The sequence below is a fragment of the Trematosphaeria pertusa genome (assembly GCF_010094035.1).
Source record: "Trematosphaeria pertusa strain CBS 122368 unplaced genomic scaffold BU26scaffold_8, whole genome shotgun sequence".
In the NCBI taxonomy this organism is placed as follows: domain Eukaryota; kingdom Fungi; phylum Ascomycota; class Dothideomycetes; order Pleosporales; family Trematosphaeriaceae; genus Trematosphaeria; species Trematosphaeria pertusa.
The window spans coordinates 977,762-992,578 of NW_022987219.1; the positions used below are offsets into that span (position 1 = coordinate 977,762).

Below are 14,817 nucleotides of genomic sequence, written 5' to 3' on the forward strand. Positions count from 1 at the left end.
CGAGGAGTCTGCCGCCCGCAGAGCTTCGCACGCGCATCGTGCCTACTAACGTTTCATCGGGAACGTGGATATACGCAGCAGAGGTATCTTAACGCAATTCTGTGAAACTTTGGGATGGTTAGCGGTGATGCTCGGAGGGATGCATTGAAGGAGCTAACCAGTCATCCTAAGCGGTGCCGGGCTTCAGCACGGCTCGTCTACAGAGGCACGGCGCAGACGCTTCGAAATTAGTAGCATCAAAATATCAGCTGGTGGGTCAAATGCCGCAACGGATCAGAAGGGCTCGTTGCGACGGTGATGGAGGGGTGATGGGCGGTGAGTGGAGGATGGTTGTGTTGTCAGTTCTGAACACTGTCTGTGGGGAGTGCCAAGAAACTCGCTAGCTCTAAAGACACTAGCCTGAAATTGACTCAACATTGCCGCTTTACGTTTGCTTATGATTCAACCCTACGTAGTTGAGTATCGAAGTGCGTAGAAATTAGCTCTCAAATGAATCCGATGTCCTTCTTCATACCTGTGTCGATGGGCGGGCTGTCGAATTCGTCTCGTATTGCCACTTCCACGGGGCAAAGCGTCCCTGCCTCGGCATGACTTCACTACTATGTTTTCGCGAGCCCGAGCAGGTGATACGGACGGCTTGATCTTTCTTCTACCAATCTACCGTTAACTCTTTCATCTTCAGACCCTGTAGAGTCATCATTGAACATCGTCTCCCTGCAATGGCTGAAAACTCACGCCCATACGAGCTTGTCCTGCTTGGAGCGACTGGCTACACAGGAAAGCTAACCGCAGAATGGATCACTACGAATCTACCCCAAGACCTAAAGTGGGCCATTGCAGGACGCAACGCAAAGAAACTGCAAAGCGTCGCCGATGAATTGAAAGAGCTGAACCCCAACCGTCCGCAGCCAGGTAAATTTTCAATCCCCATGTCATGGCTCTCCTCTAGACCTACGTGGAAACTAATCTACACGACAGATATCGAGACATGCGAACTTCAGAAAGACCAATTGAGCCGTCTGACCACGAAAACCCGCCTCCTCATTAACACCATAGGCCCATTCATGCACTTCGGCGAACCCGTGGTCGCCGCCTGCGCTGAAAACGGCACCCACTATCTCGACTGCACGGGCGAAGTTCCCTGGTACTACGACATGATCGCTAAATACCACACCCTCGCTCGAAAAAATGGTGCAATCATCATCCCCCAGTGCGGCGTCGACTCCGTCCCCGCCGACATCATGGCCTTCTCGCTCACCACTCACATCCGCAAGACTCTCCACGCCGGCACCCTCAACGTTATCATGTCCCTGTACGACCTCAAATCCGGCCTCAGCGGCGGCACTAGCTTGACGACGCTCGACCTCTTCGAAAAGTACCCGCTTAGGGAAATGGCAAAGCGCTTGCATCCCTATTCAATATCCCCTGTCAAACCCAATTCTCCGTCGAAAGCGCCGAGAGGAAGCTTGTTCTACCGCCTCCTAGGCCTGCAGAGTATTCCGGAGCTCGGCGGCATCCAAACCACGCACGTAATGGCGAGCGTAGACACCTGCATCGTGCATCGCAGCTGGGGCCTGTACGAGTCCACAGCCACCTCCCGCCCCTCGCTCTCCTACGGCCCGTACTTCCGCTTCACAGAGTACATGCGCGCCAAATCCCTGCTCTTCGGCGTCCTCTTCAAACTTGGCGTTGGACTCTTCGGCCTGCTCCTCGCCCTACCGCCCACACGCTTGCTCCTCTCGCCTCTCGTCCGACGCTTCGTTATTTCGAAGGCAGGCGAAGGACCCGCGAAGGAAAGCATGAAGAAAGACTTCATGAGCTACCGCGCCGTGGGGATCGCGGATACGGAGCGGAAGGAGAAGGTCATGGGGAGGCTGGATGTCGCGCATGGAGGGTATGCGACGACGGCGCTGACGCTGAGCGCGGCTGCGGATGTGATTTTGAGGGGCGATGTTGGGAAGACCGAGGCTGGAAGACTGGGCGGAGGGATTCTTACGCCGGCGACGTTGGGAGAGGAGTACGTGGGGAAGTTGAATGAGTTTGGCATGAAGATCCAGGTCGGTCAATGAAAACGCCCTGAAGGCTGTCAGCCTACCTGTTGCGCAGGCCACGGCGGCCAAGAAGGGAGTGCCTATGGATACACAGCTAGAGAGCCCGGCAGCATTCCATTCAAGCGCGAGCGCCCGTGTTAAACGGCGTGGCGGACTTTATGCGATGCGGAACACCTTATCATCATATGTATTTCAAAACAAAATGTACCACAGTATGCACTACATGTTACGACCAGTTCCATTCCCAGGAAGTGCGATCTTAATTCTACTCAGCGGTGCGACTCCGTTTCTTGGATGGGAGCATAAGTCCGAGCTGAAAAGAATCAGTCTGAGATCTCAATGTGGATGTGACATCACGACTCGATCGCGCAATAATGCGGAAGCAAATTTTTTCATTGAGCTGAGTAGGAGTAGCAAGAAGGGAGAGTCCAGTTGCACCCACCACATATCTTCAAACCATTACGCAGAGACAGGAGCAGAGCTATCCACACGCCGTCCAGAAGTCAAAATAGCAAACACAAGACAATTTGAGCACGGAGCAAAGGCTGACGATGGCCAAGCGGAGCATCGGTCCAAGGAGTGTAATGCAGAATAGGACCCGAGCGATGAAGACCGGGTTACTCCGAGTCCTCCTCGTCACTCTCGGCGTTTTCGAGCCACTCCATGAACTTCTCGGCCGACTTACGAACGCTCTTGCTGATCTTGATGTCGACGTACTTCTTGCTAGCCTTGGAGCCCCAAGCCTTGAGGACTTCCTCGGAGATAAGATCGCTCTCGTAGTACTTGAGCAGGATAGCCGAGACCTGAGGGATAAGCTCGGGCTTCTCCTTGCCTACGAAGCGCTCGGTACCGCCGAGGAAGGCCTTCTCATGGCGCTCAGAAGTGATCATCTTCTTAAGCATCGGAGCACGGGGCTCGATCTGCTTGACGATCTTCTCGCTAAACAAGGTCTGAGCGAGGACGGTGAGGGTGCGGTGCTTGCTCTCGATGCCGAGCTCCTTGGCCTTGAGGTAGATCTCGACGTTGTCAAGCTTCTCAACGCCGCCCTTGTCGGCAGCAGTGTCCAGGACCCATTTGCCCAATTCGTCGTAGGAGCTGGATCCACCGCCCTCGCCTTCTTCATTATCGTCAATGGCGACGCGCTTGAGTTCGTCGGGCAGTTCCTCGGCGCGAGATTTAAGAGCCTCAGCGGAGAAGTCTGTGGCCCACTTGACCTCCTTCTCTGTTTCAACAACTTCAATCTCCTTGGCTCCTTCATTGATCTGGCGAGTGAGCTCATCGTCGCTACCAGCCTCGATCTCGAGGTCGCCATTCTCTTCTGCATGGTCAGATGCGCTGTCACCAGGGCTACCGCCGTTCTGGGATCCTTCGTCGGGGTGGGCTAGGCCGGCCTCCTTGCGGGCGCGGCGCTCCGCCTTCCTGGCGGCCTTGTCCTTCTTGCCCTTCTTAGGCTGGTTCTTCAGGATGAAGGAGCTGAGCTTCAAGCGGAGATCGACCTCGGAGCGCTGACCGCAGGCCTTGCAGTCGAGCATGATGCGGCCGTCCTTGATTTCCATGACGGTCTCCGGGTTCTTGCACTTCTTGCAGAGAACGAACTTGGAGATGAAGCCGTCCAGGTAGTCCTGGAGTTTGCTGGCATCGTGGGCTCCATTAATGATCCAACGGTCGTCGCTAGGATTGATGTTCGTCTGGGCTCCAAGCTCGAAGCCAAAGTACTTGATGACATCTGCATACTGGTTAGCTTAGTCAGTCATGAGTCGCGGCCGGGAGGACTCACATGCAGGAGGGCGGGCCAAAGAGCCAGCAACGCTGCTCAGGTTGACAATGACAGTCTTGATGCCGTTACCCTTGCCCTCAATCTTGGACTGGAGGCGCTCCATCTTGTAGCGGTAGAAGGGGTCGGTGACATCGCGGCGGACGTTGATGGTAGCCATGGTTGCGGTGGGGGAGGTGGAGATTCGGCGGGTTTACTTCTGGTGCAGCGGGCAAACGAGTATAGGAAAGACAGGCTTCTTGAGGAAGGCCGAAAGAGACATGCAGTAGATGCAGGCTCTAGGAAATGTGTACGGGGGGTGCCAGGCGCGTAGTCAGCGGTGGTGTAGGCTAGCCGTTGGTGCAGTGGTGCACACTGCTAGGGTTCCGCGTACTGCGAAATGGTTGCAGCTTCGGAGGAGGTTCGAGTCGGAAGGCGTTCCTTTGGCGCGAATACATATACCGCAGTTGTCGGACGACGCTGTGGTTGTTTGGTGCGTGCAGGGTGCCAGAGGGCGAGGTGGCGGTTTGGGGCAGGCCGCGGGAGTGCGACGTTGAAATAGGGCTGGGTGGGCGGTTTGCTGGCTGGCGGAGGGAATGTTCCCGTGCGGCGACTGGACTCGCAGTGCTTTTTTGATGGGTTTTGCGTTGAGTGAAATGCAGAGTGTGTGGGCAAGGTCGGTGTCGAGGGGAGGAATTTAAGTAGGCAGCGGGCGGAGGTTAAAAATCAGATTCGCCGAGCGCCGCCAGAAGGAACGGTCCACGCAGCAGCCCGAACCGCAAATCACAGCCGGCCACCTCGCTGCGTGTCATTCACCCTTTCTTCAAACACCTGCAGGCCCCGCTCGCCCTACCGGAATCTGCGGAGTGCAATCAAGGGGGTAGGGCATGTTGACAGCCGCTGCGGAGAAGCAATCGGGCTTCCTTCGGTCTTGATCCGAGCTGCTCGTCGTTGTCCGCTGCAAATCAAGTAGCTGACTGCATTTCTAAATCTCCAGTCTATTCGCTATTTCGCATTTCAAATCCCGCCCAGTCTGTTCACTATGTCGCAATTCTAATCCCTGCTCAGCCTGTTCGCAATTTGGTGGTGGAGTAGCGCCACATTCGGCCGCCCGTTAGCCAGGCGAGATCCATGGATGCATCACCACATCTCAACTGAGTAAAGCCCGAGTGAAGTGCGCCCGCCCTGTTCAGATAGGCATAATTTATTCTACTGTTGCAGCCACTGCAAACATCAACGGGCAACTCCAGTCGAGGCGCGTTGCGCATCTCCTCGCCTATTCTGCGTCATACAAATGCAAAACGCTTGGAAGCTCCAGCTTCCGCACACCTCCATCTCGGGCCGATGCTTCCCCTTACAGCTGCCAGGATGAAGCCTCAAGCTGACTATTCGCTATATTTGGTGACCGATTCGACCGAGGCTATTTTGGGGAATAGAGATCTGGTTGAGGTTGTTGAGCAAGCTCTTCTGGGAGGCAAGTTCTTATCACCCAAGGGAAGCATTGAGTGTGACTGTTCCAGCTAACTCGATTCCAGGCGTAACCATTGTGCAATACAGAGACAAATCCAGCGAGACTGGCATCCTCATCCAAACCGCAAAAGCCCTGCACTCGAAATGCAAACAGCGCAACGTCCCCCTCATCATCAACGACCGCGTCGACGTAGCCCTCGCCGTAGGCTGCGAGGGCGTGCACCTAGGCCAAGATGACATGGATCTCCTCTCAGCCCGGAAAATCCTAGGAGACGACAAAATCATCGGAGCCACCGTATCCAGCATCGAAGAAGCCAATATAGCCGTCGAACGCGGAGCAGACTACCTCGGCATCGGCACACTCTACGCCACGAACACAAAGAAAAACACCAAGGACATCATCGGCATCAACGGCATCCGCAAGATCTTGCACTACCTCAACACCACGAGCGAGGCGTCAAGAAAGGTGAAGACTGTTTGCATAGGCGGCGTCAACGCATCCAACCTCCAACGCATAATCTACCAGCTCTACGCACCTTCCACCTCACCCTCATCCTCACCACCAAAATCCATCGACGGCGTCGCCATAGTATCTGCTATCATCGGTGCTCCAGACGTTCAAAAGGCTGCGTCGAACCTCGCAAATCTAATCAAGTCCCCTCCTCCTTTCAAGGCAAAATGCAAAGAAAGCCCAGCCCTCCCATCCTCCCCCTCCTCCTCCGCCATCCAGGAGGCAACCCGCAAAGCCATCAAAACCGTGCACTCCACCTCCCCCCTTAGCCACAACATGACCAACCTCGTCGTCCAAAACTTCGCCGCCAGCGTCGCCCTCGCCATCGGCGCCTCGCCCATAATGTCCACCAACGGGGACGAAGCGACCGACCTAGCCAAGTTAGGCGGCGGGTTGGTCATCAACATGGGGACCGCGACGCCGGACGCGCTGACCAACCATCGGAAAGCTATCGTTGCGTACAACGCCGGTGGGGGACCGATCGTGCTCGATCCCGTGGGCGCAGGCGCAACGAGCGCGAGAAAAGAAGCGCTGAGGTTCCTTCTGGCGAGCGGGTACTTTGACCTGATCAAGGGGAACGAGAGGGAGATCATGGCCGTGGCGCGGGCGTCGGGCTTCATACTAGACGACTCTTCGCAGCAGCGCGGCGTCGACAGCGGGGCCTCGCTTTTCACGCGCGACCAGAAAGCGTATGTCGTCGAGCGCATCGCCGCCCGCGAGCGCACCGTCGTGCTCATGACGGGCGCGACGGATATCGTCAGCGACGGCACGCGCACCTATGCGGTTTCGAACGGGCATAAGTATCTTGGTATGGTTACGGGCAGCGGATGCACGCTGGGAACCACGATATCCGCGTATATGGCTGCGTGTCCGGAGGATAAGCTCGCTGCTGCGGTCGCGGGAATGTTGCACTATGAGATCGCGGCGGAGTACGCTGCGGAGCGAGAAGATGTAAAGGGACCGGGGACATTTATTCCAGCGTTCATTGATGAGTTGTATTTGAGAGGGGTGGAGGTTGTGGAGGGGAAGGACGAGTGGCTGCAGCGGGTGAAGGTCGAGGCTATTAAGGAGATCCCTGATGCGGGGCTGTTGAGGGAGCTGTAAAGTCGGGGTATGATATGAGATATCAGAAGCAAGCTTACACTCGAGATCAGATAAGAAGGAGAACATCGGGTATTGCATTCCATCGCCTCCACTATGCTATCGCTCTAGCACATGCGACAAAACGCCACTGCGCCTAGCCCATGCCCCTAACACTACACTGATGATACAAAATGATCCTTTCCTTGGCCTGTTCCCTCCGAACGCATTCAGGCGTCATGCTCATCAACTAACTCAGGCCCTAGGCTCATCTAGGCTTCCGATAATGTCCCTTCCTCATCTCTGCCTTCAAACTCTCCTGCTGACTAGGCAGAGGCGCTCGCCTCCTAACACTCCCACCAGCCCCTCCATCCATTCCAACGCCGCCAACAGGTCCGCCTACAGGTCCACCATTCTGCGGAGGCGATGGGCTGCCAGCAACGCTCATACCGGCTGGAAGTGGCGGTGGGAAACCAGGGAATCCCGGAGGGAATGAACCGGGCGGCGGAGGCATACCGGGTGGCGGCATACCTCCAGGGAAGGGGAAGTTCAGGTGAGGCGGAAACGGTGGTGGGGCACCAGGCGGCGCACCAGGCGGCGCACCTTGGGGTAAAGGCGGAGGAGGTAGAGCGCCGGAAGCGATGAGTTGAGCGAGTCGCTGGGGGTCCATGGCTGGCAACGGCGGCGGCGGAAAGCCTGCGCCTGGAGGAGGTAGAGCGTTCGGATTGGGAGGGGGAAAGGGCATGCCATGGGGCAGGTTTGCTGGGGGCGGCGGCACGCCACCGATCCCAGGTAGTGCACTACTTGTACCATCGGCTGCTGCGTTGAGGCCTGGAAGAGTGAGACCAGGGGGTAGTAGAGGTACTCCTGGGTTCTTCGACGGCAACTTCTGATCTTGAAGCCCTTCGGCTTCATCTTCCGCTTCAAGCTCTTCCTCTTCGCGCATCTGCTGCCTGTTACGGCCGCGGTCGTATGTACCCTGTGCTTCTGCTGCGGCCTGGCCAATGTGATACCGGTCATTGAAGCATGCGTTGTCTCCGGGCCTTGGGCGCGTCCAGAAGCGCGTTACACGGTCGTTGGAACCTGAGGCCAGGATATGTCCGAGGGGATGCCAGTCAAGCGTCCAGACCGTGAAGTCATGAGCATATTGAATGCTATGTGCGGGATAGATAGTTTGTGCAGGCGCATTTTGTGGGTCGGCCGCATCGTAGGGAGGTATTGATGGTGCCACTCCCGGAGGTGGATTCTGTTCGTCCAGCAGGTAGTGCATGATGCTGCCATCAACACCACCCGTCGAGAGCAGATTCTTGTGTATAGGATGCCATGCCATGGTGATGACGTCCTTCTCGTGTCCTCGAAGCAGCAGGACATCGCGCATCATCCGCAGGTCAAATATCCGAGCTGTGTGGTCACGGGCGCAGGTTGCCATAAGATTTCCCAGGACAGGTTCGAACATAGTCTTTGATATTGGGTTCTTATGTCCATGAAGTGTCGTGAGACAGCGACCCGTTCGCGGATCCCACAGCTTAACCTGGTGATCCTTCGACCCCGATACCAGAAGGCCTTTCGTAGGATGCCAGTCGACCGTCTTCACTTCCCATCCATGTCCCGTCAAAGTTGACTCCTCCGCGCTGCTAGCGAAGTCCCATATCTTCAGCGTGGTATCGTCGGCGCATGTTACGAACTTCGCGTCGGTCGGAGCAATCGCAAGCCCTCGTATTGCTTCGGTATGGGCCTGGATCTCTTTGACGTTGTTGAAGTTTGTTTGCCAGTACTTGACAATACCGGTCTGATCTGCCGATAGGAGCCAGTCGTCGGTGTGGGTGTATGCGACGGAGCGGATCGCAGACTCGTGAGCCTGCATGATGGTTTCGAAGTTGAAGCCCATGCCGTTCCACAAGGTGAACTCGCCGCTTGTCGAGCCGGTGAGCAGGCGCCGGCCCTCGGGTGTCCACTTGACCACATTTATAGGATGTTTGACCTTGTTGAGGGAAGAATGGAGCGCTTTGGCGGGGATGGATTCGGCGGCGCTGGCGACTCGGGCTGCGGGCGGTTCCATCTACTCACTGTTAGTGCGCTATGAGATGTCGCGGTGCTGGCATCCGTACGTCGACGATATAGCTGGCGCTCGGCCGCTCCATCTCTGGAACCGGTGCATTCTTGTAGCGCGGGCGCCGGTTGCGCATCCATTGCACCGTTGTCGAGCCATAGTCGGTTACCGCCCCTGTGTGGAAGCCCAGGTTAGCATAAGCCCGATACTTTGCGGTGACTGCTGGGCTGTTGTGCCAGTGATCATGGCCCATGGCGGCGCGAGAGATGGAGTGCGACTGGAGAGTCCGCACTCAGTTTGCCATGAATGGCGCAAATGTAGTACGGACACCTTGGTCTCTCCCAGTATTCGCACCACCAACTCTGCGTATCATCTGAGAATGCACGGCGATGGACTTCGCGGCGGTAGATCATGTTTGCTATTTGCTATCGACAAATAACCAGGGTGAATGGACGTACTCTTAGGCCGGGGACGCGGCGGGCCGTCGTACGGATGGTATTCCCCGCGCTCCATTGTATGCGGCGCTTGCCAGAGTGAATATCTCAGGCACCCAACATGGAAGGTGTGGTGTAAGGAGCGGCTGTGGTGGAGCGGCTGTGGTGCAGCGGATATATCTCTGGCTCGAGGGTGAGGGTGGATGTTGCTTTGTCGGGAGCTCGAGGCTGGTAGCGTTCTTGGCGCCGCCACAGCGCACCAGCCACACCACCTGCGAATCAGGGCCGAACTCACCAACGGCATGGGCGCAGGCCGTTGCATCACTCGCATAATTCCCCGCAGCGCCGCCATAGTTCCCTCCCAACACTTTCTAGGCACATCTGACTGCCCTTTGCAGCCCGAAGCCATGGACGGCCGTCTTCCACTCCACTTCCGTCCGAGACTTGTCAGCCAAGCAGCTGCGTTCGTGCAATTGCCCATTCCAGACGCCCAATCGCCGCACTCGACCGTCCCGAAATTCCTCACCCACGGCGCATTTTAAATCGCCCCGTATCAGCCTTCGGGCAACCACGCCTACCGTCGCCCAGTCCTTGCCATGGCGACGCTCGTTCATACCGCGACCACGTCTGGTACAGACATTGCGCCCTCTACCCTCTCCGCCATGCCCTCCAACGGCAACACTCCCGAGCAGACGGTGAATAGCTCCACTCGGAGTACCCGCAAGATCAAACACTGTCACGTTTTCGCGACCCACTCGCAGCAGCGCACGTCATGTCTGACCCAGGGCGCCGAAACCCCCAGCTTCCTGGGATTTAGGAATCTGATGATCCTCGTCCTCAGTGCGCATTCCTCGCTCGCTACACAGCATACTCTCTCTAACAAGAAGCAGTCGTCTCGAATCTCCGGCTTATGATTGAGAACTTCCGCAAAGTACGCTTCGTTCTTTCCATGTGTTCACCATGGCTGACTTGTGTAGTATGGAGTCCTGATATGCATACGTTGCCACGATTACCGACGAGACGATGTCAAATACGGCTTGCTCCTCTACCTCTCCGTCCCCTGCCACCTTTTCATCGCATATATGATCGAACTCGCAGCAGCACAGCAAGCGAAGAGTGCTGTGGCCCGGATGAAGAAAGCCGGCGAAGAACAAAATACCCCAGAGAAAGTCGCCGCTGCCCGGCGGAGCTTCAACTGGTCATGGCGGATCATTGCATTCTTGCACGGTGTGAATTCTTCCGCCAACCTCCTCATTGCTACCCACGTTGTCTACAATCGCATCCACCACCCTGGCATCGGTACGCTCTGCGAAATGCATGCCATCATCGTCTGGCTTAAAACCGCCTCGTATGCCTTTACAAACCGCGACCTGCGTCACGCTCTCTTGCACCCAGATCAGTCTGAACCGCTGCCGGAGATCTACGCGTCCTGCCCGTATCCTCGAAACATCAACTGGAAGAATCTTTGCTACTTCTGGTGGGCTCCAACGCTCGTTTACCAGCCCGTATACCCTCGCACCGAGCGCATTCGTTGGATGTTCGTGGCTAAACGACTTCTCGAGGTTGCCGGCCTTAGCATTGTTATCTGGATCGCTTCCGCCCAGTACGCCGCGCCCCTACTCCAGAATTCGCTGGACAAAATGTTCACTTTGGATTTCGTCTCTATCGTCGAGCGTGTAATGAAGCTTTCCACCATCTCACTATTTTGCTGGCTCTGCGGCTTCTTCGCACTGTTTCAGTCCTTCATGAATGCCTTGGCTGAAGTCATGAGGTTTGGCGACCGGGAATTTTACGGTGACTGGTGGAATGTGAGTAGCGTTCGCGCCTACTGGACGACTTGGAACAAGCCCGTCACGAACTTCATGCGCCGCCACATTTACAACTCTCTCGTACGTCGCGGATGGCCAGCCATGTATGCCCAGGTCGCAGTCTTTGTCCTTTCTGGCATACTGCACGAGTTGCTCGTCGGCGTCCCCACGCACAACATCCTGGGTAAGCCCTCACGCATATGAATTCTTCTTTCCTAGGCTGACACACCCCAGGCGTGGCGTTTGCGGGAATGATGATCCAAATACCCCTCATCTTCCTTACCGATGTCATCCAGAAGATGAAGGGTATGGGCGGCGAGGTCATGGGCAACATGATCTTCTGGATCAGTTTCTGTCTCGTTGGACAGCCTCTGGCGGCGCTGCTGTATTTCTTTGCCTGGCAGGCGAAGTACGGTAGTGTCTCCAAACAATATCAAGAAAGCCCAGCGCTACAATTCTTCGTCAGACGCTAATCCGGCATCCTAGGTCGCTATTGGTCCGGTTGGGTCTTCCCAGCTGCTCTATCCGCATGGATCATGATGGCTCAGCTGTTGCTATCGTTTGCAGAGCAATCGCAGTAGTTGCGTTGGACTATGACTGTGAGATTGTATAGATAGCTCTATCTTCAATGAATCAATATTCGAGACTGCTGCCCCACACATGGCACATTATCATGCAAGCGCTTCATTCGAATCCCAGAAGTCACCACGTTGATGGAGCGCAGGGTTCTTAACCTCCATATTTCTTTTTAGGTCCCGCCCTAGAGCCCTACCCCCAATCCCGTGACCAATCTCCCCAATGCTCTTACGAGAGAACATTTAGAGTCTCCCGCACAGCCCTACACCATCGAATCGCAATTCTCAGATTCAGCCTGGAATACAGACCAAAAAGCAATGCCGCGGCGCTCGCCTATCCCAGCAGCATCCAGCCCTGGAGAGCACGGAACCGCCGCATGCGCCTTCCCGCTCCTGGTTAAGCTTCGGGCCGTAGGCTAGTCCCATGTGGAGATCGACCGGGTCGAGCTCCAACAGAAGTGCGCCGCCAAGACCAATCGAGGTTTTTCAACCTCCGATGGAACATAAAAGTGGCGGGCTCCCCGCTGGGGGAGTGCGACTGCACACCAGCCTTTGGCTTCTGAGAAAGAACCAGGACCGTGAGCGACTTCTGGAGTTTTGCGCTCACGCTGTTGGCGAAAAGCTCCAACCTACTCTCTTCAACACTCCAGACTTCCCCACCTTTTGAGGTATTGCTTTTTGCGGTCGTCGAGGCACATTCCCGATTGAAAGCTCTTTAGGCACAATAATCGAGCGCAATGGCACCACCGAGCAATCGGGGAGTCATTTTGGACAAGGGCGACGATATCGGCAGCCCCGCCGAGAACACAACGCATGTCCAGCCGAAAGGCGCTTCGGAGACCCAGAGCTCTGAAAATGAGGATCATGGAGTCCCGCAGTATGCGGATAGCGGAGTGAACCCGGTGCTAGAGGAAGAGGCGCAGAGTAAGGGGAGGTGGTTTGCGTACGTGACGACGAAGCAGTTTTGGGTGGCTATGCTTCTTGGGCAGGGTGAGCGGATTTCTATTCCCCAAATTTCCTATCATGCAGGATGGGATAGAATAGCTGCTAACAGATGGGAACAGTGCTCGCTATATGCATTACCTCGACGAATACGCTCAGCCAACTACTCTCGTTCGAAGGGACTAGCATCCCTGCCTTCCAGACCTTCTTCAACTATGTGCTGTTGAATCTCATCTACACCAGCTGGACGATATACAAGTACGGGCTTAAGAAGTGGGGGAAGCTCATCTTGAAAGATGGATGGCGCTTCTTCATCTTGGCCTTCTTTGACGTGGAAGGGAATTACTTTGTTGTTCTGGCATACCGATACGTACGTCTCCTCCTCTCCTATCTTCAAGGCTTTTTGAGCGGGTACTGACTGCATGTTTGCGGTGTAGACTACGATCCTTTCTGCCCAACTCATCAACTTCTGGGCCATAGTCATTGTCGTCATAATCTCCTTCCTCTTCCTCCGCGTGCGCTACCACCTCACGCAAATCGCTGGCATCCTGCTCTGCATCGGCGGCATGGGCGTTCTGTTCGGCAGCGACCACATCACCGGCTACAACGCTTTCCCCGCCTCCGACCAAGTCAAAGGCGACCTCTTCGCGCTTCTCGGCGCCACGTTCTACGGCCTGAGCAACTGCTTCGAGGAGTTTTTGGTGTCGGAGCGCCCGCTGTATGAAGTCGTGGGACAGCTCGCGTTCTGGGGCATGCTGATCAACGGCACGCAAGCCGGTATCTTCGATCGCTCCTCTTTCCGGTCCGCGGTCTGGAACTCGAAAGTCGGAGGCTATTTGACCGGCTACACGTTCATTCTGGCCTTGTTCTACAGTCTCGCTCCCTTACTCTTTCGGCTCACCTCCGCGGCTTTCTTCAACATCTCCCTCCTGACCGGAAACTTCTGGGGCGTCGCGATTGGGGTCAAGGTCTTCCATTTGCACATCCATTGGATGTATCCGATTGCGTTCGTACTTATCTTGCTGGGTCAGGTTATCTACTTCTTGAGACAGAGTAGGCTGGCCGAGCAGGTTAAGCCTTGGTTGGGCGCTAATCAGGAGGGAGGGCATGCGGGAATTGGGACCGCGAAGAGGAGGGTGGAGAGGCCGGATACGATTGTGTAGGGTGGCTTGAGTTGGGCTGGGGGTTGTGGAGGGTTGTAGAGAGCGAGGACCCGGCTGATGTGCTGTTGGATAAGACCCTAAAGGCCTTCAGGTTGGGTGATGGGCGGAGCAGCGGTGGAGGGAAGACACACTGGCTACGCACTAGTCGCCGTCGTAGATGTACGACTTCCGCAACAAGACTACACAGAACGCACGCTAAACTATCACAAAACGGTTGGAGCCGTCAAACAATCCCATCAGCCCCAATAGACAGATATAGAAACCTCAAACGCAAAAAGACTGACAAATCTCAAAATCTGTTCCCTACAACCTCCCATTCCTCAACTACAGAATCACAATCCGCCTCCCATTCCCATTCACAACCTCCCACGCCATAGCCCCTAACTCCCTTGCTCCATCATCAAGCTACTACTCATCCATCGCAACCGTGGATCTAGATTATATCCCTTACGTTATTCTGCCCAATCGTGCCCCTAGCGTCCTCCGCATCAACATCGACATTCCCGCCCGTCCAGCCCACACTCTATGTAGTCCCCGCTGAGCGTTGCAGTACCGTTGACGAAGGGCACGTTCCCCGGCGGCGCTAGCGACGAGTTGTTGCAATAGCTCTATGTTGATATTGTCGGCGCATGCGCGGGCGAAAGAGGAGGTTCCGCCGGCGGGTGAGTGAGATGTGGAATTTGCATGGGCTGATGCGGAACTGGGCGACAGAGGGTTGGGCGTGGCAATTGCTGATGAGGTCGTCGAGTCCGAGGGGCTCGTCCGGGGCGCAACCTTGGAGACAGAAGGGGGTGGAAGGCAGCCATTACTTAATGTTCAGTGTGTGGAGGTTGGGGAAGGAGTGGTATGCAAGAGAGAGTCTGTGGGCCATGCGGCAGCTAGAAGGTTACCGCTGGAAACGAAAAAGGAAGAAAGGCTTCTTGTCGGCTTTTTAGTGGTTTGGTGCGCGGATGAACGGAGAGGCTGTTGCGAAGATTCTC

The 14,817-nt window shown here is 55.9% G+C and overlaps 6 protein-coding genes across 6 annotated transcripts; 4 read left to right on the plus strand and 2 right to left on the minus strand.

Annotated features, from left to right (window-relative positions):
• The first annotated feature begins 461 nt into the window (after nt 1-461).
• Nucleotides 462-2,271, plus strand: BU26DRAFT_540934 (saccharopine dehydrogenase). Its single transcript, XM_033831574.1, has 2 exons — nt 462-912; nt 979-2,271. Exons 1-2 carry the CDS (start codon nt 720-722, stop codon nt 2,067-2,069), a joined length of 1,284 nt encoding a protein of 427 aa, XP_033683158.1. The 5' UTR covers nt 462-719; the 3' UTR covers nt 2,070-2,271.
• BU26DRAFT_485622 (uncharacterized protein) lies at nt 2,259-4,474 on the minus strand. Its single transcript, XM_033825891.1, has 2 exons — nt 3,829-4,474; nt 2,259-3,777 (listed from the first exon to the last, which is right to left on the minus strand). The coding sequence occupies exons 1-2, from the start codon at nt 3,983-3,985 to the stop codon at nt 2,669-2,671; spliced, it is 1,266 nt and encodes a 421-aa protein (XP_033683159.1). The 5' UTR covers nt 3,986-4,474; the 3' UTR covers nt 2,259-2,668.
• A 399-nt stretch (nt 4,475-4,873) lies between these two features.
• Nucleotides 4,874-6,974, plus strand: BU26DRAFT_519889 (TMP-TENI-domain-containing protein). Its single transcript, XM_033829171.1, has 2 exons — nt 4,874-5,278; nt 5,340-6,974. Exons 1-2 carry the CDS (start codon nt 5,173-5,175, stop codon nt 6,887-6,889), a joined length of 1,656 nt encoding a protein of 551 aa, XP_033683160.1. The 5' UTR covers nt 4,874-5,172; the 3' UTR covers nt 6,890-6,974.
• On the minus strand, nt 6,945-9,494 carry BU26DRAFT_458275 (WD40 repeat-like protein). Its single transcript, XM_033824972.1, has 2 exons — nt 8,974-9,494; nt 6,945-8,924 (listed from the first exon to the last, which is right to left on the minus strand). Exons 1-2 carry the CDS (start codon nt 9,166-9,168, stop codon nt 7,134-7,136), a joined length of 1,986 nt encoding a protein of 661 aa, XP_033683161.1. The 5' UTR covers nt 9,169-9,494; the 3' UTR covers nt 6,945-7,133.
• Nucleotides 9,495-9,681: 187 nt separating this feature from the next.
• Nucleotides 9,682-11,812, plus strand: BU26DRAFT_519892 (diacylglycerol O-acyltransferase). Its single transcript, XM_033829172.1, has 4 exons — nt 9,682-10,189; nt 10,240-10,280; nt 10,327-11,341; nt 11,392-11,812. The coding sequence occupies exons 1-4, from the start codon at nt 9,946-9,948 to the stop codon at nt 11,628-11,630; spliced, it is 1,539 nt and encodes a 512-aa protein (XP_033683162.1). The 5' UTR covers nt 9,682-9,945; the 3' UTR covers nt 11,631-11,812.
• Nucleotides 11,813-12,267: 455 nt separating this feature from the next.
• Nucleotides 12,268-14,141, plus strand: BU26DRAFT_458282 (DUF914-domain-containing protein). The gene is made up of 3 exons (XM_033824973.1): nt 12,268-12,722; nt 12,797-13,044; nt 13,112-14,141. The coding sequence occupies exons 1-3, from the start codon at nt 12,470-12,472 to the stop codon at nt 13,835-13,837; spliced, it is 1,227 nt and encodes a 408-aa protein (XP_033683163.1). The 5' UTR covers nt 12,268-12,469; the 3' UTR covers nt 13,838-14,141.
• Nucleotides 14,142-14,817: the final 676 nt, after the last annotated feature.

Coding starts and splice junctions, on each gene's coding strand:
- BU26DRAFT_540934 (XM_033831574.1), top strand. CDS start 720: ATGGCTGAAAACTCACGCCCATACGAGCTTGTCCTGCTTGGAGCGACT. Junction 913..978: donor CCCCAACCGTCCGCAGCCAG/GTAAATTTTCAA, acceptor TCTACACGACAG/ATATCGAGACATGCGAACTT.
- BU26DRAFT_485622 (XM_033825891.1), bottom strand. CDS start 3,985: ATGGCTACCATCAACGTCCGCCGCGATGTCACCGACCCCTTCTACCGC. Junction 3,778..3,828: donor TTTGGCCCGCCCTCCTGCAT/GTGAGTCCTCCC, acceptor ACCAGTATGCAG/ATGTCATCAAGTACTTTGGC.
- BU26DRAFT_519889 (XM_033829171.1), top strand. CDS start 5,173: ATGAAGCCTCAAGCTGACTATTCGCTATATTTGGTGACCGATTCGACC. Junction 5,279..5,339: donor TGAGCAAGCTCTTCTGGGAG/GCAAGTTCTTAT, acceptor ACTCGATTCCAG/GCGTAACCATTGTGCAATAC.
- BU26DRAFT_458275 (XM_033824972.1), bottom strand. CDS start 9,168: ATGGGCCATGATCACTGGCACAACAGCCCAGCAGTCACCGCAAAGTAT. Junction 8,925..8,973: donor GCGCCAGCTATATCGTCGAC/GTACGGATGCCA, acceptor AACAGTGAGTAG/ATGGAACCGCCCGCAGCCCG.
- BU26DRAFT_519892 (XM_033829172.1), top strand. CDS start 9,946: ATGGCGACGCTCGTTCATACCGCGACCACGTCTGGTACAGACATTGCG. Junction 10,190..10,239: donor TCTGATGATCCTCGTCCTCA/GTGCGCATTCCT, acceptor AACAAGAAGCAG/TCGTCTCGAATCTCCGGCTT. Junction 10,281..10,326: donor TGATTGAGAACTTCCGCAAA/GTACGCTTCGTT, acceptor TGACTTGTGTAG/TATGGAGTCCTGATATGCAT.
- BU26DRAFT_458282 (XM_033824973.1), top strand. CDS start 12,470: ATGGCACCACCGAGCAATCGGGGAGTCATTTTGGACAAGGGCGACGAT. Junction 12,723..12,796: donor GGCTATGCTTCTTGGGCAGG/GTGAGCGGATTT, acceptor AGATGGGAACAG/TGCTCGCTATATGCATTACC. Junction 13,045..13,111: donor TTGTTCTGGCATACCGATAC/GTACGTCTCCTC, acceptor TTTGCGGTGTAG/ACTACGATCCTTTCTGCCCA.